This window comes from Lutra lutra, chromosome 9 (assembly GCF_902655055.1).
Source record: "Lutra lutra chromosome 9, mLutLut1.2, whole genome shotgun sequence".
In the NCBI taxonomy this organism is placed as follows: domain Eukaryota; kingdom Metazoa; phylum Chordata; class Mammalia; order Carnivora; family Mustelidae; genus Lutra; species Lutra lutra.
Genome location: NC_062286.1, coordinates 76,498,837 through 76,525,017, shown reverse-complemented (window position 1 = coordinate 76,525,017; position 26,181 = coordinate 76,498,837). Strand labels below are relative to the sequence as shown.

General features: G+C 41.6%; 1 protein-coding gene across 11 annotated transcripts in view; it reads right to left on the bottom strand.

The window, feature by feature from the left end:
- Window positions 1-24,395, bottom strand: part of KANSL3 (KAT8 regulatory NSL complex subunit 3) — a 43,431-nt gene extending 19,036 nt beyond the window's left edge. Inside the window, exons 1-10 of one of the 11 annotated variants that reach the window (XR_007129993.1) lie at window positions 23,927-24,295; window positions 23,017-23,281; window positions 19,711-19,881; window positions 9,870-9,960; window positions 9,542-9,727; window positions 2,509-2,640; window positions 2,148-2,264; window positions 1,801-1,902; window positions 1,627-1,698; window positions 66-140 (exon numbers count right to left, since the gene is read on the bottom strand). Coding sequence is in view for 10 of the 11 variants with exons in the window: in XM_047744878.1 (XP_047600834.1) it covers window positions 66-140; window positions 1,627-1,698; window positions 1,801-1,902; window positions 2,148-2,264; window positions 2,509-2,640; window positions 9,542-9,727; window positions 9,870-9,960; window positions 19,711-19,881; window positions 23,017-23,231 (1,161 nt within the window). In the remaining variant the exon portion in view is untranslated. Of the gene's footprint in view, window positions 1-65; window positions 141-1,626; window positions 1,699-1,800; window positions 1,903-2,147; window positions 2,265-2,508; window positions 2,641-6,599; window positions 6,684-9,541; window positions 9,728-9,869; window positions 9,961-11,530; window positions 11,578-16,910; window positions 16,973-19,710; window positions 19,950-20,190; window positions 20,195-23,016; window positions 23,282-23,363; window positions 23,876-23,926; window positions 24,296-24,315 lie in introns of those variants that run through there. The other 10 variants (XM_047744878.1, XM_047744877.1, XM_047744880.1 and 7 more) reach the window with 10 other exon arrangements.
- Between the last annotated feature and the right edge of the window lie 1,786 nt (window positions 24,396-26,181).

Genomic DNA, 26,181 nt, shown 5'->3' with positions numbered 1-26,181 from the left:
TAACGCATGCACCCCCTTATTCTCACCAGCCTGTGACCCAGCAATCAGCTGCACCCCATGCTTACCCCTCTGGGACCATCCACGGTAAGTAAAGGAAACCCAAGGCAGACAACTGCAGTGACGTACTCCATCACTGACACCTGGAAATAATACAACAGTTTGTCTCAAGGTCAACTGACTTTACTGAAGCTACACCCTACCCAGAGTCCAGAGGTGGTCCAGATCTACCAGCTTGTCCCATCTCTATCTCCCCAGTTCTAATGCATAGGAGTACCAGCTATAGTGGCAGCAGTAAGATCGTAAGACACAAGATCCCAGGACACAGAATGGAGCCCTGAGAGAACTGCAGCAGAGGGCTGAACCACGGGATGGGAAGCTCAGTCCTTTCATCCTATTAATTCCCCAGACTTGAGTTTTCCTATTCACTTCTTCCTCCACAAACAGCAAATACAATCAGAAAGACACAAATGGGGTGCCTGGGTGGCTCAGTTGGTTAGGCGACTGCCTTCAGCTTGGGTCATGATCCTGGAGTCCCAGGATCGAGTCCCACATCAGGATCCCAGCTCCACAGGGAGTCTGCTTCTCCCTCTGACCTTCTCCTCACTCATGCTCTCTCTCACTGTCTCTCTCTCTCTCAAATAAATAAATTAAATTAAAAAAAAGAAAGAAAGAAAGAAAGAAAAGACACAAATGTTGCTCTTCATCCATAAGCAAAGAAAATCTCTCCCTTTTGAATCTAATGGTTAGCTCCCAGGCACTTCAAACTTGTTTGAGCAGTTGCTGACTGAATTCTGTCATTCCCAGGACCAGGGAGTGTCAGGAGACAGCCTCCTTCCTCTATAAGCCCTAGACGTCATACCTGACCAGACCATACGAAGCAGCATAGACTCAACTTATTTGATCCACTTGAGAACTGGGGCTTTGGGCAGGTCAGGGACACTTACACAAACTAATGTACACACAAATGTATGTAAAATAATAAATAGAAGATTCCTTAATGTTTACAAAGGGACAGAATATGAACACAACATCAACACAACACAAGACCAAATTCCAAAGCTATTAAAATTTATGCCTGCTAGTATTTTTTTTAAGGTGGGAGAACAGTACTTACATTTGGGGGTGGGGGAGGAATTTTTTTTCAGAAATACATACTGATATATATATGTATATGTGTATACATATGCATATATATATACACACTCGCATATACACACACACACATATTACATATATATATCATAAGTGATATATATACACATACATACACATTACACATATATATATATCACAAATGATAAATGATATTTGGGATTTTCTTCAAGATAACTGGAGGAGACAGAAAGTGGACAGGGGTAAGATGAAAAAAGTCTGACCATGAGTAAATCACTGGTAAATCACTGTGAGGAGCCCACAGGATTTATTATCGGTCTGTTCTCCCTTTAATTTTCTATTTAAAATTTCCACAATAAAGTTAGTCTTCTATACCTTAAAATGCATATATGTAGGCAGATCACCTAGCACAGTGTCTAGAACATAAAAAAAGGACTCAATGGTAGCAATCAGCCGTAACAGCATCAGTATTCTATCCCAAGACAGCGTCCAAATGAGATGGCAATTACTTACGTGACAGGCCACCAGCGCTCCTGTATTCCAGCCAATCAGGATAATGGGTTTGTGGGGGAAATGGCTGTGAATCTTTGTGGGAGAAGAAAGAAGACAGTAAGACAGGAGGCTGGGCCAAAAGCAAGCCCAGCATGCTGGGGGTGCCACGGCGACCTGAAACAAGGGCACTCTTACCTCCAGTACTTTGCTTCTCACTGCCCCAATCATATGCTCCAGACACTGCAGAACTCCTACCCCACTACCGTTGTTCAGCAGATGGGTTGCTACAGGGATGACCTGAAGGAAAGAAAGTGGCAGTCATGCCAGCAGAGATTAAGTTTCAAATCTTCTCTCAATTCTGCTTAACCTACCCTAAATCCCTTCAACCTTGGGTAAGCACCATTAGAATTAAAAACAAAAAGACAGTGGGGGAATGCCAAACATTTAAGTCCTCTATTTTGACTCCCTCCCACATTCTGTCTGCTCAGTCTTCCAAGACTTTATTCCAATCCAGGAGACAGTTCCTCTTTCCCCACACATACCTTGCCTAAGCAGGAGAGCTGAGACTGCCAGAAGCGGTGGCGGCGTGACGTGGGGAACACAGAGCTAGAAGGCCCAGAGGAGGCAATGAGAATGAGAGGAGAGCCGGGGAGCTTGCTCTAAGGAGGAAGAACCCCAGAGAGAACCAGTGAGGGTGAGATGTTACTCCACAGAATCTCAAGTATCCCAATACCTTTTTTATCCCCGCCACTGCCAATTTCCTTATGAAACTCTGCTAAGCACTATACACAACCAGTTATTAATGGGAAAGTTAAGTCATTTATTACCCTCTTGCTAAGGTTCTGAGAGTGGATTCTAAAAATTTTGTGGGTCATAGTTAAGTCTTGAGCGGCTCTGACTTACTGGTTTGTTATGAGAAAGTACCCCCACAGCAGGATCCCAGGGCCTCTTCAGCAGGAGGGACAAGGCCTCAGCTCCTGCAGCCCCAGTCTTCGTGTTAGATGACACAAGCATCCGGTCGATCAAAGTAGGGATCTAGAAGCAAAAGCAAAGATCCCTCCAGTGTGAAGCAGGAGACCTGCACACTAGTAGGATTCAGGTGGGAAGAAAGACCCCCTCCCCCACTCTGAGCCACAGGCAGACTTGAATTAAGCCTCTCAAACTTTACTCGGGCAAAAGCAAAAATAAAAGGATGGCTGAAAAGTATGCCTCCCATCATTAAAGGTAAATAAGTACGATCCTTTGGAAACAACTTGGTGAAATGCATTAAGAGACTTAAATTTATTCTTATCCACTTCCCAAAGGATTCTTTTTTTTTTTTTTAAGTTTTTTAATTTATTGACAGAGACAGTGAACGAGCACAAGCACAGGGAGCAGCAGGCAGAGGGAGAGGCAGAAATAGGCTCCCTGCTGAGCCAGGAGCCCGGTGTGGGACTTGATCCCAGGACCCTGGGATCATACCTGAGCCGAAGGCAGATACTTAACCCACCAAGCCACCCAAGCGTTCCTTCCCAAAAGATTCTACTTCTGAGAACTTCTCCTAACAAAATGTATCAAAAACACAAACACACACATGGTGTTTGTGGGGGTGGGGGGTATGTATAAAAGACAAATTCATTCTCGATAATGATTAAAAAAGAATAACCTAAATATGTCTATAAGAGAATGATTAAGCAAATTATCCACATAACTAGATATTAAGGGTTAATTTAAAATATTTAAAAGAATTTGGGGTGCCTGGGTGGCTCAGTGGGTTAAGGCCTCTGCCTTCGGCTCAGGTCATGGTCCCAGGGTCCTGGGATCGAGCCCCCGCATCGGGCTCTCTGCTCAGCAGGGAGCCTGCCTCCCCACTCTCTCTGCCTGTCTCTCTGCCTGCTTGTGATCTCTGTCAAATGAATAAATAAAAAAAATCTTAAAAAAAGAATTTAAAAGAATTTGTAATAAGGAAGTAACTTTACTAAAATGTTAAAGAAAAAATAAAAAACATAAAAAATTACCTCTACTCAGAAAAATTCTATATTTTCTAATATGCCAAAATATTAACAGTTATCTTTATGGAGTTATGGACAGCTTTTTCCCTAGATTTTTTCCTTAAATTTCTGTTTGTTCTAACTTCCTCAATGAACATCAGTTGACTTTATAAATTAAAAAAAAAAAATCTGCATTTTCTTCTAGAGTACTGCCTTTAAGCTTTGGCATGTTAAAGAAATCATTATTGTGCCCAAAATAATATAACACATGTGTTGTGTGTATTGTGATTTATACCATATCCTATTTTTCACTATTCACCAGAAAATGTGACGTCTCAGATGTGTAAGTATAGGTTTGGGACATGCTATTGCTCACACTGAGAAGTATCTCTGTGAATTCCACCTTACCCACAAAAGGTCAAAATGACCTAGGGGAAAGGAAAGATTTTTGAATGTTAAAGGTACTCTTCAGAAAAAACAAACACAGAGCACCTGGGTGACTCAACTGGTTAAGCATCTGCCTTCAGCTCAGGTTGTGATAGCAGGGTCCTAGGATCGAGCCCCACATTGGGCTCCCTCTTCAGCAGAGAGTCTGCTTCTCCCTCTACCCCGCCCCCTTGCTCGTGATTTTTCTCTCTCGGAGAAAGAAAAATCTTTAAAACAAGAACAGAAACATTCTGAAAAACCAGAGAATGAGAAGTACGATGGTGATGCAGGTTGTAAAGTCAGCCCACAACTAACACCATACCCAAGAGTGAAAAGCTAAGAGCTTTTCCTCTGAGTTCAGGAACAAGATAAGGATGGCCCCTCTTACCACTTCTATTCAACAGTGTATTACTATTAGACCTAGCTAGAGCAATTAGATAAGAAAATAAAAGGAATCCAAATTAAAAACAAGTAAAACTGACACTATCTGCAGATGACATATTCCAGTTCTCAGAAGGAGAATCCCTTGGGAAGGAACGCCTGGGTGGCTCAGTGGGTTAAGTGTCTGCCTTTGGCCCAGGTCATAATCCCAGGGTCTTTTCAAAGGAAACCATAACAAAATGAAAAGGCAACCTACTGAACAGAAGATATCTACAAATGATATATCCAATAAGGGGTTAATACCTAAAATATATAAAGAACTCTTACAACTCAGTATCAAAAAATAATCCAATTAAACTGTAGACATTTTTCCAAGGAAGAATAGACATTTTTCCAAGGAAGACATACTGACAGCCAACAGACAGATGAAAAGATGCTCAATATCACTCACCATTAGGTAAATGCAAACCAAAACGACAGTGAGAAACCATCTCACCTCTGTTAGAATGGCTATTAGGAAAAAGACAAATACCAAGTGTTGGCAAGGATGAGATAAGGGAACAGTGTGCACCACTGGTGGGAATATAAACTGGTGCAGCCACTACGGAAAACAGTATGGAGGTTCCTCAAAAAATTAAAAAAAGAACTACTATATGATCCAGCAATTCTACTTATGGGTATTTACCCAAAGAAAATAAAAATACTAACTCAAAATCAGTCATAAGGAAGGAAATCTTGCCATTTGGCACAACAAGGATGGACCCTGAGAGCATTATGCTAAGTGAAATGAATAAGAGAAAGACAAACACTGTATGATCTCGCTTATGTGTAGAATCTAAAGCAAAAACCAAAACAATAACAACAAAAAATAAGCTCACAGATATAGATAATAGATTGGTGGGTGCCAGAGGCAGGGGACTGGGTGTGGACAAAATAGGTGAAGGGGATCAAAAAGTACAATCTTATAGTTCTAAAATAAGTAAGTCATGGGGATATGATGTTCAGCATGGTGACTACAGTTAATACTGCACTGCCTATTTGAAAGTTGTTGGGAGTAGATCTTAAAAGTTCTCATCACAAGAAAAAGAATTTTGTAACTATGCATGATAACACATGTTAACTTACTGTGATCATTTTGCATTATATACAAATATTAAATCATGCTGTACAGCTGAAACTAATAAAATAAGTCACAAAGTTCAAAGATAACACAAGAAAATAAGCTGCATCAGGCAATGACAAGCATGGACAGTATCACTAATTTTAAAAAAGCAAGACTAAAAAGATTTCTGCCTGAGAAAATAGGGGGAATATACCATGAGACTGTATCAGTTTAACTCAGGAAACAAATGTTTATACCACAGCTGCAGTTGGTTACAAGGCACCTACAAGGGGTATGGAAGACAAACACACAAATAACAAAAGAGGCTATTTATAACTGCTAGAAAAATAAAGAAACCCAACACTACTGATTCAAATCATCCAACAGAGAAGGAAGTCGAGGCAATTTTCATCTGAAGATATAGCAGGTGAAGTGAGATGTGTTCTGCAGAATTCCAACAGAACGTGGGAAAAATGCTCACCAATCAGTGACACCAGACAGAAGCAAGACTCTGTAGGGCCTATTCTAGAGACAGATGACCTGAGTCAGGGATATGAGTATGGAAGCAGGGAGGACATAAGGACAGTAACAAAGGCAAAAGATCTTCACTACAAACCGGCCATTTCTTTGTAACTTACTCTGTAACTACAAGCCACTCAACACCTTGAGGCAGAGGATCTGATCTGAAAAAATTTTGAAAGCTTTTATCTGGGGATGCCTGGGTGGCTCAGTTGGGTAAGCCACAGCCTTTACCTCAGGTCATGATCCCCGAGTCCTGGGATAGAGTCTCACATCTGGCTTCCCCTGCTTTGCAGGGAGCCTGCTTTTTCCTCTCCCTCTGCTTCTCCCCCTGCTTGTGCTCTCTATCTCTCTCTCTGTTAAATAAATAAATAAAATCTTCAAAAATTTTTTAAATTTAATTTAAAAAAATAAATAAAAGCTTTTATCTGGCAATAGAGTACAACTCTGAAACAATAAAGCCTTGAAAATCACTTTCAGTCAATATAGACTTAGAAATAATTAATCGATAACCAACTTCTCTGCCAACCAAGCCTAGCCGGTCTTTCCAACACTGCATCATTCTCAACAGAAAATTCAGGGACTAGGGTGTATACCTTCTCTGCTCTCTTCACAATGGCTCTAATGCTGAAAGTAGCTGGGCCAAGAGCATGATCCCATTCACCTGTATTTCCATCCAACAGGTACACTAAAAGGAGGTAAAAGACCTTTACTTTAAAAACTGTAAGGCATTAATGAAAGGAACTGAAGATGACACAAAGAAATAGATATTCCAGGGTGGTTCAGTGGCTCAGTGGGTTAAAGCCTCTGCCTTCGGCTCAGGTCATGATCCCAGGATCCTGGGATCAAGCCCCGCATCAGGTTCTCTGCTCATCGGGGAGCCTGCTTCCCCCTCTGTCTCTGCCTGCCTCTCTGCCTGTGATCTCTGTATGTCAAATAAATAAATAAAATCTTAAAAAAAAAGAGAAAGAAATATTCCATGCTTATGGATTAGAAAAATTAATATTGTTAAAATGTCCATACTACCAAAGCAATCTACAGATTCAATGCAATCCCTATCAAAATTACAATACTATTTTTCAGAGAACTAGAACAAGTAATCCTAAAATTTGTATGGAACTACAAAAGACCCCAAATAGCCAAAGCAATCTTAAGAAAGAACAACAAAGCTGGACGTATCACAATCTCAGACTTCAAGATATACTACAAAGCTACAGTAATCCAAATAGTATGGTACTAACATAAAAACAGACACATAAGTCAATGGAACAGAACAGAAAACCCAGAAATAAACCTACATTTACATGGTCAATTAATCCATGACAAAGGAGGCAAGAATAAACAACAGGGAAAAGACAGTCTCTTTAAAAAATGGGTGTTGGGAAAACTGGACAGCCACATGCAACAGAATAAAACTGGACCACTTTCTTATACCATACACAAAAATAAATTTAAAATGGATTAAAGACCTAAATGTGGTATCTGAAACCATAAAACTCCTAAAAGAAAACATATGCAATAACCTCCTGGACATTGGCCTTAGGCAACATGTTTATGGATCTGTCCCCTAGGACAAGGGAAACAAAAGCAAAAATAAACTATTAGGACTACACCAAAACAAAAAGCTTTTGCACAGCAAAGGAAACCATCAGCAAAATGAAAAGGCAACCTCCTGAATGGGAGAAGATATTTGCAAATGATATATCTGATAAGGAGTTAATATCTAAAATATATAAGGAACTTATGCCACTCAACACCAAAAAATTAATAATCCAATTTAAAAAATGTGCAGAGGACCTGAAAAGACACTTTTCCCAAGAGGGCATACAGATGGTCAATAGACACACGATAAGACGCTTGACATCACTAACCATCAGGGAAATGCAAATCAAAACCACAAGGAGTTACCACCTTATACCAATCAGAATGGCTAAAATCAAAAAGACAAGAAATATCAAGTGCCAGAGAGGACACGGAGATAAGGGAACCCTTGTGCGCTCTTGGTGGGAATGTAATGCAACCACTGGGGGAAAAGTATGGAGGTTCCTCAAAAAATTAAAAATAGAATTACCCTATGATCCAGTAACTCACTACAGAACACTTACCCAAAAAAATCTGAAAAGATATATGCACCCTATGTTCATTGCAGCATTATTTATAATAGCTAAAATACAGAAGTAACTAAGTGTCCATCCATAGATGAATGGATAAAGATGATGTGGTATATATACACAGAATATTACTAATGAATATTAGAATACTAGTGAATACTAGTGAATTAGAATAGAACAGTGAATTAGAATACTAGTGAATATTAGAATCAGAATATTACTCAGTGGGGCACATGGATGGCTCAGTCGTTAAGCGTCTGCTTTCAGCTCAGGTCATGATCCTGGGGTCTTGGGATTGAGCCTTGCATTGTGTTCCCTGCTCAGCAGGAAGCCTTCTTCTCCCTCTCCCACTCCCCCTGCTTGTGTTCCCTCTTTCACTGTCTCTCTCTGTCAAATAAATAAACAAAATCTTAAAAAAAAAAAGGAATATTACTCAGCCACAAAAGAATGAGATCCTACCATTTGCAACAAAACAGATGAACCTAGAGGATAGAGGATATTATGCTAAGTGAATGAAGTCAGAGAAAAACAACCAAGATTCCACTTATATGAGGAATCTAAAAAATAAAATAAATGAACAAACTAAAAAACAGAAAGAGACCCATAAATTCAGAGAAAAAACTGGTGGTTACCAGAAGAAAGAGGGTTAGGGGATGGGTGAAATAAGTAAAGGGGAGTAAAGAGATACAAATTTCTAATTATAAAATAAGTAAGTCACAGAGATGAAAAGCACAGAATAGGGAGCAGTCAGTATTATTGCAATAAAATTCTCTGGTGACAGATGGTGACTACACTTACTGTGGTGAGCACTGAGTAATGTATAGACATAGTAATGTTAAATCACTACGTCGTATACGGAAAGTAACATAACACTGTATCTCGACTACTCTTAAATAATAAAAATTTAAAATAAATTCAAAAAGTTTTAGAGATAAACAACCAAAGTATACACTGTGATCCTGACAGTCTAAGAAAATAAGAGTCTGTCAGTAGAAAAACCACTGCTAAGAGCACAGCCTAGAATGGACCGCACTCTTCCCCGCTCCATAGCCCCACACTCCACACACCCGAATCTGCTTCTTGCCTCCTCAGTACACCTCCCTGGTAAACCCTTCGTCTTCCCCATGGTAATTCTTTTCTCACCTCACCTCAGAGGTGACTCAAACCACAACCTGCAGGGCTGGAGAGCTAAAAGTACATTCTGGTTTTCAGGCCTCACAGTTCATCCTGGAGATAGCAGGGATAAAGATGTTGATACCAGACAAAACGTGAAATGATACCATGTCTCCCATTTTTAATAGCAAACCTGTTTTCTTCAGTCATGTCCTCCAGGCTGACCAGGCAGTGACCTTGCCCAACCCTACTTCCTAAACCCACAGCAGAGGCTGGCCAACCCAGGACAGGGGAGATGCCAGTCATAGCCTCACCTTCCCTTTCAGTGTCTGCAAAGCATCCAGGTAGGCAGCCAGCATGGGCAGACTCAAGGTCTCCACCAGGGTGGTATGCAGCCACTGGATCAGCTTGGTGTCCCAGCTCACACTTGCCAGAGCCTGGCGCACTCTCCTCGCACACTTGTCCACAGCAACACGGCGCAACACTGGCTCATTGCAAGCCTGGAAGATATAAGTGAAGTGATAACACAAGAGGGCCACCATGGTAGCAACTGGGGCAGGTAGGACGGGGACCAACAAGTTAGTCAGCTAGTAAGGCTGAACTAGGAAGAGAATATCAATGGGCCAATTTCTAGAGTCTTACCCCTTCATTGGCCAAACGGGCAAGCCGGTCAGACTGCAGGGCTTTGAGGATCTTGTTAAATAGCTTGTTCTGGGCCATTGTCCAGCCAGTCCTATAAGAGAAACTCCAAGGAATTAAAGTCAGACGCTGGGGACATTCCTCATGCACGTACACTGTACAAAGATTATGCCATGTTTTTGGTCCACCCTATGAAACAATATAACTCAAAGCAGTTTAAAGACCACTGAGCTAAAGCACAAGACCTAGATTCTGGTTCCAATCCTGCCCATAAGTCACCTCAGCATACATTTATATTAATATATATACTACAAGTTGGGCGCCTGGGTGGCTCAGTGGGTTAAAGCCTCTGCCTTCGGCTCAGGTCATGATCCCGGGGTCCTGGGATCAAGTCCCACGTCGGGCTCTCTGCTCAGCGGAGAACCTGCTTCCTCCTCTCTCTCTCTCTCTCTCTGCCTACTTGTGATCTCTGTCAAATAAATAAATAAAATCTTCTAAAAATTTTTTTTAATTAAAAAAATTAAAAATAGGGCGCCTGGGTGGCTCAGTGGGTTAAGCCACTGCCTTCTGCTCAGGTCATGATCTCGGGGTCCTGGGATCGAGTCCCACATCGGGCTCTCTGCTCGGCAGGAAGCCTGCTTCCCTCTCTCTCTCTCTCCCTGCCTCTCCATCTACTTGTGATCTCTCTCTGTCAAATAAATAAATAAAATCTTTAAAAAAAAAAAAAAAAAAAAAAAAAAAATTAAAAATATATATATATACTACAAGTCAAAACCAGTTATGAAGTTTTTTTCCAGTGCTAGCAAAGCTATTTATCCAGAGGCTAAAATAATTCATTAATAAATAAAATGATGGTACCACTGCACAGATGTATTTGAATTTCACAAGTTTAATATTTCACACAAAAAGACAGGATGAGGGGCGCCTGGGTGGCTCAGTGGATTAAATAAAGCCTCTGCCTTCAGCTCAGGTCATGATCTTGGGGTCCTGGGAGTGAGCCCCACATCGGGCTCTCTGCTCAGTGGGGAGCCTGCTTCCTTTCCTCTCTCTATCAACCTGCCTCTCTGCCTACTTGTGATCTCTGTCAAATAAATAAAATCTTAAAAAAAAAAAAAAGACAGGATGAGCAAGTGTTTCAGTATACTAAAACCTCAGACTAAAGTAAGAGACCTATTTAAATTATCTTTAGGATTATAACAGGAATATAACAAATGAATTTTCCCCAATATTGCATCCCACACTCTCGCTCTCCCTTTTCCATGTACACTTTTTTGTATACTACACAATTAGCAAGTTTACTTCTGAATGGTCTGTTCCATATGAGTTAACGCTGTACCATCCCCATATGACACTGGTATACACACGTTTACTTTGATTAAGGAAGGCTTAGTGTGTCCTCCTCCAACTTGGCAGTAAACTCCTACAATTAGAATCTAGTCCTACTGCTCCTGTTCCCCCCTCATCATACCCAGCACAGTGGCCAGGAGCTTATTTAAGTCCCCCCTCAGTCCATTCCTGGCAATCTTAATGATTCTGATACTCCAACTCTGGCCTGTAACCTTCCTAAAGAGACTAAGAGAAAGGTAACAGACGATGCCCAATTAGTATTTGTTTATCAACTCTCCCTGGCACACACACACACACAAAACTGGTAATTAAGTTACCTTTAAAAAAAAAACAATTTTAGTGGATGCCAGACACAAATGAGAACCTGGAATGAGATCATAGCAGCATTTCAATCAGTAGGGTTAAAGTAAATAGGGCTGAGACAACCACTAGCCAATTGGAAAAAGAAAATCTGGATCCCTACACATCATTCTTTAACACCAAAATAAATTATAAGTAGAAAAGTTAAATATTAAAAAATAAAGTTACTAAAGAAATAGAAAAAGCAGTATGTGTGTGTGCATGTATATATATATATAAAAATATGTATTTATATATAGGACCTTTCTAAATATGGCCTAAGGGACACCTGGGTGGCTCAGTCCTTGAGCATCTGCCTTCAGCTCCGGTAATGATCCCAGAGTTCTGGGATCAAGCCCCGCATCGGGCTCCTTGCTCCGCGGGAAGCCTGCTTCTCCTCCCAATCCCCCTGCTTATATTCCCTCTCTCACTGTGTCTCTCTCTGTCAAAAAAATAAATAAAATCTTAAAAATAAATAAGTAAGACCTAAGACCTAGAAGCTACAAAAGAAATAAATATTAAAGATATAAAGATAAAAATTTCAAACTTCTATAAAGGAAAAAACTAAACTATCCTAAAGTCAAAACACAATGGAAAAATAACTGTCATTTCATTAAAATAAAAAAAGCCTCCAGAAAATTAGCAAGAAAATGATAAAATACTCAAAACAAAAACAATGGGCAAAGAACATGAAAAGGCAGTTCATGCAAAAAAAGGAGTCAACTCCCTCCAAAATCACACATTCAAATGAAAATCAAATTATTTTTACCTATCAAATGGGTGAAAATTAAGAAACTTAATAAGAATGTAAGAAAATAGGTCCCTCCATATTTAGTTGATGGAAATATAAATTTAGTACAACCTTTTGGAAAGTCATTTGGAAAATCAATTACAGAGGAAAAAAATCAATCAAAAACCCCAAGTCAAATCATGTCACTCTGCTCAAAGGCCCTTAGTGGTCCCATTTCAATCAGTCAAAAGCAACCACCTCCTTAATGGACTATCTGGACCCCACTGCCTGTCCCACCTATTCAACCATGACTGCTCCTGACTTACTGGGCTTCACCACATTGCCCCAACCCACCTGACACACATACCCTCCATGTTCCCACATCACAGACTGGGCCCTGGTCATCCCTTCCGTCTACCGGACACAGGACACAACGGCTCCCTCTCCAATATCCTTCAGGTCATTGCTCAAACGTTATATTCTACTGAGGCTTCCCCTGACTCACCCTTATTTAAAACTACCAATACCCAGATTCCCTAGTTCCCTTTCCAGCCATATCTCCACCCTGTGCTCTACCCATTTTACTTCTTTGTTTAATGTGTCTCCCTCAGCTAGACTGTAAAGGGCAACATGGCAGGAATTTTGGTCGGTTTTGCTTAAGTGTTATATCCCCACATGTAAAACAGTGTCTGACACACAAGAGCTACTGGAACATCTGCTGAATAAATAAATGGATGAACTGTAGGCATACTACATTCCAAGTCCTGTAAACAGCTAAGTGCAAATACCAACCCCTACACTCCCCACCACACTGTGCAAATACCAACCCCTACACTCCCCACCACACTGAGCACTGAGCAGGAGAGGAATGCTGAGACATGATTCAGGCTCAACTGTAAACTGAGTGGGTAGTCATACCTGGGTGGGCAAACAGAGGGAAGCTGCTTGAAATGACTCCAACAATCTCAATTTCTTTCACTTTATAACAAACTAGTACCTTTTCCATCATATACCACGAGCAAGACACCCTATTTTCTACAGGTCATCTAAGAATACTATAACAAGGCCCAGTAAATATACAGATGGAGGACAAATTGCCCTTTGTTACTGGCTTTCTACAATGATCCTACTATCCTTACACACCTTCTAGAAAGGGAGAAAATTATGGGCCTTCATTTCTTCTGTGAAATAAAATCTCCACCTACCACATCTCCAGTTTCACAACTGACTACAGGTACACACAGTCCAAGAGAACACTACCTAGGAGTGAGGACTCTAACCAGCTCCACAATACAGAGCTGGCTGTGTGTCCTCAGTCTCCTTGACAATAAAATAGATGGGGACTACTCAGCCTCCAAGGCTGCTTGTAGCAACCAAAACTCAGCTATGATTACTGGTGGAAACACAACTGATGTCCATGATGGGGAATTCAGAAGCACCCTATCTTCAGCAGCTATCCTTGCTACAGCTGAATCCCTTAACTTCCCAAGCCTCCCACTCCTCCATAACCGCCTTGTGGGGTACTAAAAGACGGCTTGGGTTTTGTGGAATTGTCCTTCATTTCCCCCTAGTTCTTTTGGCTTAATTCCTGCTACTTCATCAGGATCCAGTTAGTTTTTGTTGTGGTTTGATATTTCAGAAATTTTTGACTTGGGAGGTGGGGAGAGACTTCAACTCAACCTTGGAACTCAGGATACCTTGGGACCAAGAAGGCTTGTGGGAAAGCAGCTCCAGCCCATTGGTTCACAATCTCATTTTTCTCCACATTATTTAAATGCAAGGTACATTCACATGAGAAGTCGCTTTTTCATGTATAGCAATTCTTGGGTGCACTTGGATCAACATACCTCTTTGGTTTTATTTTATTTTTTAAAGATTTTATTCATTTATTTGACAGAAAGAGACACAGCGAGAGGGGGAACACAAGCGGGGGAGTGGGAGAGGGAGAAGCAGGCTTCCCATCAAGCAAGGAGCTCGATGCAGGGCCGATCCCTGGGATCATGACCTGAGCCACCCAGGCGCCCTACATCTCTTTGTTTTTAGTGGCTGGTTCTACCCTACTGGTGGACATTCAGGTTGTGTCTCTTTTATTGCTATTACAGTTGCAGTGACCACCCTTCCTTTCCCTACCAATACACACATCTGTCTACATCTTTATACAGGAATGCAAACATCTCTGTAAGATAAATTTCTTCAAGTGGAAATGAAAGATCAAAAGCTTTCTCTGTCAAAAATTTCAAACTTTCAGTTCTGTGAAAGTATTATCTATTAAAAAAACTGCAAAACATTGAAAGTGGAATTACACTGTAGCCTCATCCCAGGCAATACTGCTCACTTTTAATCAAACAGGGTAAGCAATGAATACAATTTCTTCATGTTCAACAATCTCTTGTGCTTTCTCAAAGTCTATCAGTCATGTTGCAAACTTTAATTCCAAAGACAGAGAATGAGGTATAATTTATTTACGAGGCACCAACAGCATTTCCAAAATTATCCTGTTCTTTATTATGTAACAGGATGTTTTCTCTATTTGTTTTTCTTACTCTATATTTATTCTGAAACCCAAAATGATGGAAGCAAGAAAAAATGATGTGAACAAAATGGGAGGGGAGGAGGGGACTAGAAAGCTACTTAGAAATTACTACCATACACCAACAACAGCTGAAATTAAACTGAAAAACCACAATGTTGAGAGTCTAAAATCCCAGAAAAAGTTCTTAGGATTGTTGCTGGATAGGTAACGATTCCAAGAACTAAAACATGTTCCCTATATTTTGTCAGCTTCGTGGGAGGCTGGAAAATTAAGTGGGCAGAAAAAAAATGATCTAACCCGAGATTAAGATAAAGAGCATGCAAAAGATATAATTAAGGAAAATTTTAAAAACAGGAGACAGAATTTTAAATACAAGTCTAAACAGTCAAATAGCTGATGGGAACTGTGGTGAGTCAATGTGCTCCTCCTACCTAAACCAATTCAATTTTCATGAGTGCAAAAGTGCCTTTTCTTCATTTCTTTGATGAATCAGATAATCTCGTATTCCCCATGCTTTGATAGAACCTAACTGATGTCTGACCTCTGGCTCATCTTATCCAAAGCAGCCAAAGTCACACTGGTCCCAGAAAAGCCTCATGTTTTCAAAGGTAATTATACTTTCTCTGATACTGTTTTAAGGGAGACTAATTCAATATTAAAATGTCTAAAGGATTTTTTTAACCAGAAGTCTGACAGAGAGAGATAAAGAACATCACCGAGACTGAATAGGCCACACTTATTTTTTTTCAGATTATAAAAATTATTTGCTTAGACACTAAGAGAAAGGAAGAAAGAAGAGGAAAGAGAAGGAGAGGGGGTGGGGAGGGAAAAATAATTCAAAGATCTTGGGGTCAAAATTTCAAACATCCAAACTAAGATTAATACACAGATAAGTACATATAATATTGAGAGGTATAATTAGAGCAAATTTTTAAATGGAGAATAATCTTCTTTTGGCTGAATTCAGAAGTTCTGAATTTCAAGATAAGACAACCTGCTTAAAGACACTAGATTCTTTCACTGAAACATCGGAAATACCCTAAAATCCATTTGACCATGCTGAGAAATACCACATGCCAGGAGTATTTTATTAAATCTCTTTCAAAAGCTGTGTACCTAATTAAACTTGGCATTTGATAAAACATCGGTTGGGGGCAGGGGAGCCGGTCCAACTTCCTCAGGACAACAGTGCATACCAGCAAATGTAAATTATTTTCAAAGGATCTACAAGACACATGGCTTTGACATGCAGACACAAGAGCATGATCTAAACCAGAGGTCAGCAAACTATTCCTTTCATAGTCTGGATAGCAAATATTTCAGTTTGTGGGTTTCATGGTCTGGGTCACAACTATTCAACTCTATGCGTACAGTGCAAAAGCAGACATGGACAATACCTAAGTAATGTACATGGCTGTGTTCCAAAGAAACTACATTTATGGACAGTGAAATCTGATTTCATGTCTTTTGACTTTTTTTCAACCTAGTAAAATGTAAAAACATTTCTTAGCTCATGGGCCATACAAAAACAAGCAATAGGTCAAAGCTGGCACATTGGCCATAGTTTGCCAACCCCTGATCTAGGCAATTAAATCAGGCAGAGAGGGATATTTAAACTGTTTCACAAAATATCAGGCATTACCAGAGAAAATCAGAGTCAGTTAGGGTTAGGAGGGGGCCTTCATTATCTATACACAGAAAGCTATCTAAAGGCAGTTTCTACTGAAATAATTCAAGAAGGGGGAAAGGGTTCTAACAAAGAAAATTAAGTTTCTGACTCTACTGACAGATCAGTAAGCTCTGAGGAAAAGCAGATTTCTAGGGCACTGTCCTATAGACCATGAGCTCTTGATGTGGGAAACTGTAATTTTACAGGATTTTATACAGGAAGAAAAGAAGCAGCAATTTAACAATCAAGTCAAGGGAAAGAACGGCAACAAGATGATTATAATCAGAGCACAGGGAACTAACTGTAAGCTCTACACAGGCTACACATCCAGAATTCAGGGACAAGGTCATAAAATGGTGACCTCTGAAATTGAAGCCAGTAAGTATCATCAAATAATGAAATTAGCTGTGTGCAAACGTGACCTACCTGAAGAGATGGTTTGTAAGCCTGTTGCTAATGAGAGGACTCCTCCAAAATCTCATCAGACACTAAAAAACAAATAATCTGAGATAAACTGAGCGCTAATTAATCATATCAATCTGTGGCAATGTCATAACAGAAGGATGGAGGTCCACATGGAGAAAGACAAGCCAAAGATAAGACTCTGTCGGTGTTTCTCTGTAGGACTGGGCAGGTGATGGTGTGCCCCAGCCTACTCTGTGGGCCCATCTTGCTTTGAGGAAGCAAGCTGCCTTGTTGAAGGAGGGTGCCTCCAGGGCAGACTGTCCACTCACCACCCACTTCTGGAACAGAACAGCTTCCCAGACTCTCTTACTGATAACTGATGCTCTGGCCAGGCCACCCCAGTGTCTCATCTGCCTTACAGGTTATTTTTCTTCTTATAAATTAAGAATCAGATATTCATATGCATTAAGTCTCCGATGACTTTGGTAAGTATGAAGAGCCCTTAAAAACCTCCTGATCATGACCATGGGTGAACAGGTAAAAAGAACTTCATGCAGTTCTCCCACGCAGTTTCAGAAATTGCAAACTGACGGCAAGGCAACTGGTAACACCACAAAGGGACACATAACAGTGTGAGGCCACCTTGTTCTGCCACCACTAGCTGGTCCCTCTTTGAGAGATGTGCCCTTCAAGAGAGGGTACATAGCCAAGAACACTGAGATCTGGGAGTCAGACAGCTTGCTTTGAACAAATTCCTGCTCCATCACTTGCTAAACTAAGGTTTCTTAATCTCCCCGAACTCAGCTTCTTCATCTTACAAAACAGAGACGAAGAAAGGATGTAACTCAGAGAATTATTGTGAGGATTAAAAGAAAAAATGCATATGAAGCGTGTGGCACAGTGCCTGGCACCTAGAAAGCACTCAACAAATGGTAGTTCTTTTTTGGTACTACCACTGTCACAATTTTTTATTATTATTAACTGCTACAATGGCAGGAAACCATTTTTGCTGCATTCACTGACACCAGGACTACTCTAGTAGTTGATCCTCACTCACAGCAGAAGTTTCCCTCTTTAGCTGAAACTCTGGAAAGCATTTCCCCTTCTTAGGGCACAACAGCAATTCCAACTCAAGACCCCCAAACAACTTCTTCACAAGCTCTTGACCCAGCTGCAGAACTGCTCCTCCTTCCATAGCTACTACCTTATTCACACAAGCAGACCTGCTCAATCTCATTCCCAGCTTCTGACCAGACTCAGAAACCAGGCCAACTGCCTCAAACCTTCCTATACTTCTTTATATCTAATTACCTCTTCCATTATTATAAAACAAGAGCTCTCCAAAAGTATGGCAAGTTTATCACCTACACACTCCTGATGTGAAGATTTTAACATTCCCTTATGCACAACAGATAGAGAGAGAGCCATCAGGGAAATGCAAATTAAAGCCACAATCAGAAGTCACTCTGCATCCACTAGAATGGTAATAATTTTAAAAGAGGCAGACAATAACAAGTGTTGGCAAAGATGTGGAAAAACTGGAACTCTCATACACTGCTACTGGGAATGTAGAATGGCGAAGCCCTTACAGAAAGCAACTGGAAATTCCTCAAAAGTTAAAGTTACCATATGACCCAGCAATTCCACTCCTAGGTATATATGCAAGAGAAGTGAAAACACACGTCCACAAAAAAATTAGTACATGACTGTTCATAGCAACATTATCCAAAATAGCCAAAGAGTGTTAGCAACCCCAATATCCATTAATGGATGAATGGATACACAAAATGTGGTATATCCACACAATGGAATTTCAGTAATAAAAGGGAATGAAGTACTGACTCATGCTACAGCATGAATGAACTTTGAAAACATTATGCTAGGTGAAAAAAAGCCAGACACAAAAGGCCACATATTTTTATGATTCCATTTAAATGAAATGTCCAGAATAAGCTAATTTAGAGAGATAGAAAGTAGACTGGTGGTTGCCAGGGGATGAAGGGGTTAGCAGGAAATGAGAAGTGACTGCTAATGGGTACGGAGTTTCTTTTGTGGAGGACAAAAATGCTCATTAAATTGATTGTGGTGGTGCATATACTAAAAACCACTGACTGTACACATTAAATAGGTGAATTGCATGTTATGTAAAGTTTATCTTCATGGAGTTGCTATGCAGTAAGTAAAAGATAAATAAATGTATGCTAAAGCAACAATGACAAATGCACCAGAGAGGAGAGGAGTGGAGTCCCCTGGGTCAATAGGAAACATGGGAATAAAATCAGCCAACAAAGTCATGAAAACTTCCTCAAAACCCACAGACTGCAAATCTATTTTTAAAAGCCACTCAAATCAAACATCTGTTAGCTTTCCAAGTGACTCCAAAACATTTTCATTACTCTAGTTATAGACTATATAAACATAGTATCTTACAAATGTACTCTTATTTAATGGCTTGTTTGTTTGTAGTCTGAGTAACTCTGATAGCACAGCCTGGAGTATATAAGATACAGAACTAGTCATACCTATCATATTTAATTCATTTACTTATTCAATAAACATTTATTATATGCCTACTATGTGCCAGGCAGTGTCCTAGGTGTCAGGGATGCAAAGATGGCTGAGACACAAGCCCTCCTCTCAAGCACCTCACTGCATCCTGGGCTGAGAGTTATAACAGGGTTAAGAAAACATTCTGACTCCTATGGCTGCAAATGAAATAAACTCCTAACAGACGTGTTTCAATGAAGATGATGATACAAAATATTTACAATGCAATGACCATTAACCCTATAGTGACCAGTCCTCCTGAGCAGTGGCCTACCTGTTGACATGCTCCTCCCAGTCCTCTGGTGGAGGAGGGGCATCTGCATCGGTCCTGGCGAAGATGACATGCCGTTCACACTCATTCATCACGCTGCGTGCCTTCTGATTGTCATAGAGCGGCACAGGGGTTGATGTGACTGTCTCCACATCTATTGGGACGTCTGATTCACTGTAAACAGGTGAGGAAATAGGACCAGGCCACACGTACTTCACACAACACAGGTGTTTAACGATCATCTGGTTGCCAAAAAATGACTCTTTAATATAATCAGCTTGAAAGTATGCATAAGCACATTATACCCACAAGAAATTATGATCCAAAGTCATCTTTCCCACACTTGTCTAGATCTCTGCCCTCTGACATGCTGTTATGTGCCAGGGGAATACAAAGTCATTTTAAAATGTGTCCATATAAAAAATGACAGCTATTTTTCTTCAAAAATAAAAATATTCCATAAGAAAACAGCTGACTGCCTACATGTACTTTCCAATACAGTAACTATAAGCCTCATGCAACTGCTAGAATTCATAAAAATTAAGCAGAATTAAAAATTCAGCCACAGGGGCGCCTGGGTGGCTCAGTGGGTTAAGCCGCTGCCTTCGGCTCAGGTCATGATCTCAGAGTCCTGGGATCGAGCCCCGCATCGGGCTCTCTGCTCGGCAGGGAGCCTGCTTCCTCCTCTCTCTCTGCCTGCCTCTCTGCCTACTTGTGATCTCTCTGTCAAATAAATAAATAAAATCTTAAAAAAAAAAAAAATTCAGCCACATTTTAAGTGCTCAAAAGACATGTGGCTAGCAGCTACCATATTAGACAGCACAGATACAGTACATTTTTCCTATTGCAAAGAGTTCTGTTGGGACAGTGCTAGTTTTAAATTATTCACACAAACTTTCCCTTTCATTAGCAAGTCAACTGGTAGCTAATTATATGCTATAAAAGCCTATGACTGTCTAAGACAGATCACCTGGAATGTAGACACCTTAGTTATTTAACTCACTGTATAAGAAGCCTAGAACAGAAACAAACAAACAAACAGAAAAGGATATGTGATGGATCTTTCATATTTTAAAATGTTATTAATGAAATCCTACTCCCATAAGGGTTCTTCACTGCACCAAGTTAGTTACTCAAAATACTATGCCAATCAAAATGGTCTACTGGCTGTCTATCAAACATTGCTTTAACTTTTTGACCCCGATGATGATCTTATTGCATCTATTCCTAATGGCTGGAATAATTACATCATTATGAAATGAAGTGAAATATGTGCGGCTAGATTTGGTGGTGGGTGAAAGAGCTAATTATCTTCTCTGGACCAGACACTGGGCTCAGCATTTGGACTTACATGCCTAAAAGAGAACGCCAGATTTCACCATTCCTAACCTATCCCCTACCGCCCCATCCCCAGTCTTCCTCAACCCATGGTACCACTAAACTACTCAAGCCAATAATCTGACTCATCCTAATTTCACCTTTTCCCTTTAACCCTGGCCTGTGTTTCCAATTCATCACAGAAGGTGCCAATAATCTGACTCATCCTAATTTCACCTTTCCCTTTAACCCTGGACTGTGTTTCCAATTCATCACAGAAGGTGCCGTTAGCTCTACCTATGAAATATATCTCAAGGTCATCCTTTTTCTTCATCTGTACTATTCCCGCCTCTACTCAACCTATCATGATCTCTAGCCCCCACTACTATAATGGTCTCCTAGCAGGTCTTCTATTTCCACTCCTGAACTCTATCTATTCAACAGAAATTCAAAGTGATCTTTTAAAAATATAAACTCAATCTCTAGTTTAAAATCCTTCAATGACTTCTAACCACTCTTAGTTAGCATCAAATTCCTACATAAGGCAGCCTCCACCAACTTCTTCCCTAGCTCCCACTACCACCCTCACTACAATAATATTCCTGACACAATGACCTACAGAGAGTCCCTAGAACATGCTAATCCCCACTTTTAGGACCTATATGTGACAATGTATAAAAGGAAATGATTCTCTAAGTGCTGAAATGAGCAAGTCCACAGAATCTCACTTTAAGAAAATGCCGTAAGATCTGAACACAGGAGTTTCAAAGTTAACAAGAAGTTGGGGCACCTGGGTGGCTCAGTGGGTTGTGGCCTCTGCCTTCAGCTCGGGTCATGATCCCGGAGTCCTGGGATCAGCCAGCTTTAGGCTCTCTACTCAGCAGGGAGCCTGCTTCCCTTCCTCTTTCCCTGCCTGCCTCTCTGCCTACTTGTGATCTCTGTCAAATAAATAAATAAAATATTAAAAAAAAAAAAAGTTAGCAAGAAGCTTTAAAGGAGCCCTTAGGAGTTATGCCCCAGGCCAGAGGCATCAAGATTGTCCTTAAAGGTCACAGATCCCCACCCTGTTACAACTAAAACATCCAACAAAATGCTGCCCTCACTGGGAAAGGAAATAAAACCCCCTATTATATTCATGTTTAAACACACATCATGGTACCTCTAGCTCATTAAGGCTCAATGAGAGATACAAAGAAGCAAAATACAAGATCTCTATTCAACAAACCTAAAACCTGTCCTAGAGGAAAGATTAGACGTTTGATTAGATTAAATCAAACAAACAAAATCTCTTCCCTCCCTAAAAAAAGTTTACAAAATTAAGGGTATGATTTGATCATCAAAATAGAATATATCAACCAATCCTGATACAAAATTAGCATACCTTAAAGCTCAAAAGAACTACTAAACAAGTTTATTTAGGCCAAATGTAATTGTATCACATATTACATAGTAAGTTTATTAAAAAATTCCTTCCCCTATAACGTAGGCCAGTTGAAAATACATTAGACCTAGGAATGGTTTACATCAACCCGTGGGTGACAAACTAAGAGAGAAAGCAAGGTAGAATATGTCTTGCACTATGCTTCTAAACGTCACCGCGTGAAGCCAGGAAAAGGAAATCACATTACCTCAAATCATCGCCAGTGTTGGAGCAAGCCAGAGCACCAGAGTAAAGGAAATGAGTCTAATGCTGAGAATCAATTTTTAAAAATCAACTCTTCTTTTTTCATCACCAGCTAAAGAATCCTCTTTCCACACAAGTCCTATTAACTATGTGGAATATGTTGTCTGCTTTCCTAACTTGTTAGATGTCTTGAATGCAGATGTCAACATATAGCCGGGATAACCTCACATTGCTTAACAGAGATGCCGAAAGTAAATATCCCAGGCCCCCATACAAGCTCCCTCAATAAAATCCTTTCTAATCCCCACACTTGATTACTGTCCAGTTAGAGGGCAAGGGCAACCCTTAGGAGAGAAGCCCAAACTCACATGGTACTTTCGTGTTGCCTCCGGGGATTAACAAAGAGCATGCGTGTGGGGCGAGCACTACTGGCATCTGGGTGGGCACTCCATGGCTTGGCATAGCTATGATCCAGAAAAACCAGGTCCAGCTCCCGCTCGTGCACTGAAAGCTGAAAGAGCAGCGAGGTGCCCATGCGCCGCGCTGAAGTCTGGAAGTCCCTCTCCCCACCCCGGTGGGCCATGTCAGTAGAGGGCCAGCAAGTCAGAGAATGGGTATCTGCATGCTAGTCACCTGCAGTAAAAAGTTTCGGTTTAAGTCAATTCAGAGATTCTTAATTTCTTCCAACCTAGAATAACATCTAAAACCTTCTTACTTTTGTGACGTTCTATCATTCATAATTGAGTATCCATTACACCGCAGACCCCTGCCCACCATAGGAAGGGCTCCTGAGATCCCACACACCCTCAAAAAAGGCTACTGACACCAAAGGATCCTCCCCCATACTCAAGCCCTACAAAAGTTGTTTCCTGGACAGCTGATTGATTCCACTGTTCTTCACAAAGGCCTCACATGGACACATACAAAACTTGCCTGGCCAGCACCACAAATTCCTATACAGGCAAGGAAGGGTTTTGGCAAACAGCAATGACAAACATTCATTCTTCCAAAGCTAAAGGGGTCCCTCGCTCCATTGCTTCACACCATTCCCTAAGAGCGGGAGCACCCCAGTAACAGGGCAACGTGGGCCTCAGGGAAGCCCTTCAAGACTCTTCCCTTATGTTAAAAGTTTTGCAACTACTTCTTATACTCTGGAGTCCTTAAAATATCCAAATGAGAGCTCCAGCCCAAAGGCTGCAGCAAAATGCTGTTCCAGGAAGCCCCCTCTCTCCGCCACAAGGTGGGCAGTCCCCGCAAACCGCCCCGTCCTCCACGTACCCCTCTGGGGGTCTCGCCACTGAGCCTCGCAACGCCCATCTAGTAGCAGGGCTTATAATTCGCACTGTACGGACTGAGGCGCCAGCTCAGGGGGAGATGAACTGACTTGGCCAAGGTCACCGAGAGTTCGTGACGAGGAGGAGCCGCCTCGCACCCGGCTCCCGCCCGCGTCACGGGCCCGGGCCCGACCGGGCTCCCGCGTCACGGCGGCCCAGGTCCGTCCCCGGCCCAACGCGCCCGTCCGACCCCAGTTGCCCTGGTCCCGGACTCCAGCCCCGGATCCCCGCATTCCCCGGGAGTCCTGAATCCCTCCCCGAGACCCCCGCTCGCCCCGACCCGGGCCACGACCCGTCAGACCCGCCATCCCGCTGGGGCCGGCCTTCCCTCACCCGCAATCGCCCGACCGCGCGCTCTGCCCGGGCCGGATCCCTGCGCGCGTGCGCGTTACCGCCTCCACGCCCGGTACCCCGCAAAACGCGGAAGCGGATTATCTCCTGTGGAGGGCGGTGAGCAGCAAAACCCGGAAAGGGTGTGGCTGCTACCACAAAGGCAGGAGGAGGAGCGACAGGAGGCGCGTGGGTCTCCCTAGTAGAAAGTCAGCATTAGGTCCGGAGTTGAGACCACCGTCCTGCTGCTGAGGAGTTTAAGGAGGCAGCGCAGCTCAAGGTAGAGATCAGACTTGGCCGGTTGGAGTCTCAGCTCCAACCCATAACTCCACGGCTTTATGACCCCAGCGAGATCTTAGCGTCACCCCTCATCTCTAAACGTGCCAATACTTCACCCGGCAGCTGAGAGAATGAAATGGATAATTCTAGGACCTGATAGGAGCACGAATAGATCTCAGGATGGTCATTACCATGAGGGACCCCCAGAGTGTCCTACAAGAAGAAAGATGTACCACAAAGGGACTGAGTTGCTGTCATGAAGGGGAAGTCACCTAAAGTTGGTCTCTGAAGGACCAGGTCATTACAAAGGGATTGGAAAGGTTAGTAAGGACCCAGATAGGGATAGCCAATAGGCCAAGTACAACCCAACACCATTTTCTTTGGTCTACCCACTGCTTTCTTAAAATTTTAATTACAAACTTTTTTTTTTTTTGAGAGAGAGAGAGCGCGCGCTCATACAAGCGAGCGCGGGGGGGGGGGGGGGGGGGGGAGGGGCAGAGGGAGAGGGACAGAATTTTTTTTAACTAACATACAATGTATCATTAGCCCCAGGGGTACAGATCCGTGAATCCTCAGTCTTACAGATTTCACAGCACTCACCATATCACATATCCTCCCCAATGTCCATCACCCAACCACCCTATCCCCCCCTACTCCTCCACCCCCAAGCAACTCTCAGTTTGTTTCCTGAGATTAAGAGTTTCTCATGGTTTGTCTCCCTCCAATCCCATCTTGTTTCATTTTTTCCCTCCATACCCCACAAAGTCCCTGCCCTGCCTCTCAAATTCCTCATGTCAGAGAGATCATATGATAATTGTCTTTCTCTGATTGACTTGTTTCACTTAGCATAATACCCTCTAGTTCCATCCACGTGGTTGCAAATGGCAAGATTTCATTTCTTTTGATGGCCGCATAGTATTCCATTGTATATGTGTGTATTCCATGTATATGTGTGTGTATGTATATGTATATATATGTGTGTGTGTGTGTATACACACACACACACACATATATATATACCACTTCTTCTTTATCCATTCATCTATTGATGGACATCTAAGTTCTTTCCATAGTTTGGCTATTGTGGACATTGCTGCTAAAAACATTCCGGTGCACATGCCCCTTTGGATCACTACATTTGTATCTTTAGGGTAAATACCCTTTAGTGCGATTGCTGGGTTGTAGGGTAACTCTATTTTCAACTTTTTGAGCAATCGCCATAGTGTTTTCCAGAGTGGCTGTACCAGCTTGCATTCCCACCAACAGTGTAGGAGGGTTCCCCTTTCTCTGCATCCTTACCAGCACCTGTTGTTTCCTGACTTGTTAATTTTAGCCATTCTGACTGGTGTGAGGCGGTATCTCATTGTGGTTTTGATTTTTATTTCCCTGATGCCGAGTGATGTGGAGCACTTTTTCATGTGTCTGTTGGCCATCTGGATGTCTTCTTTGCAGAAATGTCTGTTCATGTCCTCTGCCCATTTCTTGATTGGATTCTTTGTTCTTTGGGTGTTGAGTTTGATAAATTCTTTATAGATTTTGGATGCTAGCCCTTTATCTGATATGTCCTTTGCAATTATCTTCTCCCATTCC